We start from the raw sequence: 2736 nt of genomic DNA on the forward strand, positions 1-2736 counted from the left end.
GCGGCTGAATTTTTTTCTGCCGACGCCATCAGATGCGCTGAATTTTGATCATCGCCAGAAAATTAAGAGAGAAAAGATCGAGTTAGCTAGCGTGGAATATCGCCAAGGAATATATGCACGCTTGCGCTTTAATTACTTGAATGCATATTGTGCCACACGACAACTAATTTTCTGTCCAGACGTACTGCTTTTGGAGAGAAATTTCATCAAAAAGCATATGCCGATCATGTTGGACTTTTTGCTTTGTTTAATTTCGTCGATCCCTTCCTTCACTCGATCAAGCTTCCACCGTAAAGGTTTCACGCGTACGTCGTGTGTTGGCCGACGTGCTGGCCGTGGCTGGCATGTATGTCTTGATAGATGCGTTTTTGTGCATCGACCTAGCAAACAGCAGCTATATATATATATATAGAGAGAGGAGGGTCTTGCAATATCAATCCATCATCACAACTCATCAAACTCAGATCGATTGTCATTGAGAGCGAGCAACTAGCGCTAGCTACTACTCGAAGGCAAAATGGTAAGTAAATCTCGTATACATATATGAAGTAATTAGTTATTTGGCAATTAGATGTTGCTGTAACCCATTTCCATTATCTAAAAAAAAAAGATGTTGCTAGCTAGTGCATATATATTCATTTATATGCATGATCGATACTGCTGGCCGGGGCCGCCGGATACATCTGAATTATTAGACGTAGAGGCCGGATTAATTATGTCATCTTAAAGAGAAACTAATTTAATGGTTATGATGTATATATATGCAGGACGTGATGGAGAAGTCTCGGCGAGCTCACTTCTTGTTCGACGACGACGACCAAACGCCGCCGAAGCAGAACGGCCCCCAGAACGACGACCAGCACAACAACGACGACGGCAGCGGCTGCCTCTGCGTGTCGTGCTACGGCGGCGTCGCAAAACCAAAGGCGCCCAAGTCGTCGTCGCCGGCGAAGGACGTCGTCGCCGGCGGCCGTCCTGCTGCAGGCTCCAACTGTACCTGATCTTACTCTAACCATATATAGCTTGCTAGCGATCGAGCTCGATCTCATCTCGCACCTAGCTTGATCATGTCGAGCAACCATGTACGTGTTGATCGACATGATCACTCTAGCTAGCTAGCTAGCTACTTCATATGGATGTTGAATAAGGGATCATATCGGAGGAAGACATGCATGAGTGCTTATGCAACTATGCAAGCATGCCCGTCTCCAATTACTGGTACAGACTACAGAGTGATGTATGTTACGAGAAATGTACTCTTTACAAATACCATGAACATATATTATGATCAATTACATGACAGTTGTATTATTAATTAGCAGCGTTCTGAATTCATTCTGAAAGGGTGTGTCCGGCCTTTCGAATGGACAACCAGCTGCTGTAATTAAGCTGTTCATTGTTCGATCTCTTGCCGAATAGTATAACATTTTTTTTGGGGGGAATGGGCACTCATTTATTCTTTACAAATGAATATATCTCCGTAGGAGTATAATGGAAAATCTCTCGATTTTGATTGTGTTGTCTCTACTCAACAAAAGCTGAGTGGAAGCCGGGAAATTTCCTGCACAAGTTCTTCAACTTCTGTTGCAATCCACTTTATTCGTTTTGTACCTGCATCCACAAAGACATATCTAGCTCCTCAAACCACATAGTATATCTTGAGAGTAAGTTTAATGCTTCTATATGCTCCTCAATGAAAAAACTGCACAATTTTTAAAGAAGATGAGAGGCCCAGATTAGAAGGTACTGATAGTGTAAACTTCATTTAGGGAGGGTAATTTTGTCCTCGAGGGAGTTAAGTCTAGAGCCCACACCAACAGTAATCACCGCAACTTTTCACAAACTGAAAACCACTAATTAACAACCGTGATCTCCATTGCATTTGCATCGCATCACAAACACAAATTGTTCATCACCTGAAAGTTTGAAACAAACTAAAAACGAAAGATGCATGCATTCCAAGCTGCAATCATTCTTGCGTACAAAATGCATCCAAAAGTTACGCAATGGCAATTATGGGCACTGCACCATGGGATCGAAGCAAACAAGCACCGATCGATGCGTTCGTTCACTTTTCCCTGATAATTGCCTTTCTCATCTCCTCTCCACTTAAACTGCCATCCAAGCTTCCAATTCCTGGCGATGTTGGTCCGGAATCGATCTAAATTAAAAGAGAACTGGCCGGATTACTCAACCGTACTGCCATTGAAGCAACCAAATCAAGGTATTTCAATGCAAATATTGTAGATGAGATGAGTGTGAAGGAAAAATATAATAGGGCTTTGTGGGCGTCTGGAGTATGAACTCCCAGTCCAGATCAATCTTGTGCTAGCCAAAAGGATTGATCCGTTGAGTGTGGGGATCAGTCTGCGGTTCTAACCATGATGACGGGATCCGGGTAGACGCTGGCAACTACAACAGCTTTGTTCATGTAACGCTCCGCTTCTCGTGATACGTTAAAAACTAATTCGGCAAAATCCTATATGCGAAAATTTCGTTCTTTGTATGCGAGTCTAAGTTGTGCCAAGGATCTCAATTCAATCTCTTGTTGTTCCCTCTCATCGCCATCAAAATCGTCCACCTCAAGATTCCAATTTCGACTCAAGTCTCCGAAATCAAACTCCGAAATTCAATCGCATCCTTTGAATCCCCGCCAAATACCTATCCCCATTTCCGAAAATATCAAATTCCCATCTCGAATCCTTTCCTTGAGTCTCCCTTGATTCCTCCCTAAAC

General features: G+C 42.9%; 1 protein-coding gene across 1 annotated transcript; it reads left to right on the forward strand.

Moving 5' to 3' along the window:
- Positions 1 to 370: 370 nt before the first annotated feature.
- LOC9266485 (uncharacterized) lies at positions 371 to 1315 on the forward strand. The gene is made up of 2 exons (XM_015782570.3): positions 371 to 520; positions 768 to 1315. The coding sequence occupies exons 1-2, from the start codon at positions 518 to 520 to the stop codon at positions 999 to 1001; spliced, it is 237 nt and encodes a 78-aa protein (XP_015638056.1). The 5' UTR covers positions 371 to 517; the 3' UTR covers positions 1002 to 1315.
- The last annotated feature ends 1421 nt before the right edge of the window (positions 1316 to 2736 follow it).

This window comes from Oryza sativa, chromosome 5 (assembly GCF_034140825.1).
Source record: "Oryza sativa Japonica Group chromosome 5, ASM3414082v1".
Lineage (NCBI taxonomy): Eukaryota > Viridiplantae > Streptophyta > Magnoliopsida > Poales > Poaceae > Oryza > Oryza sativa.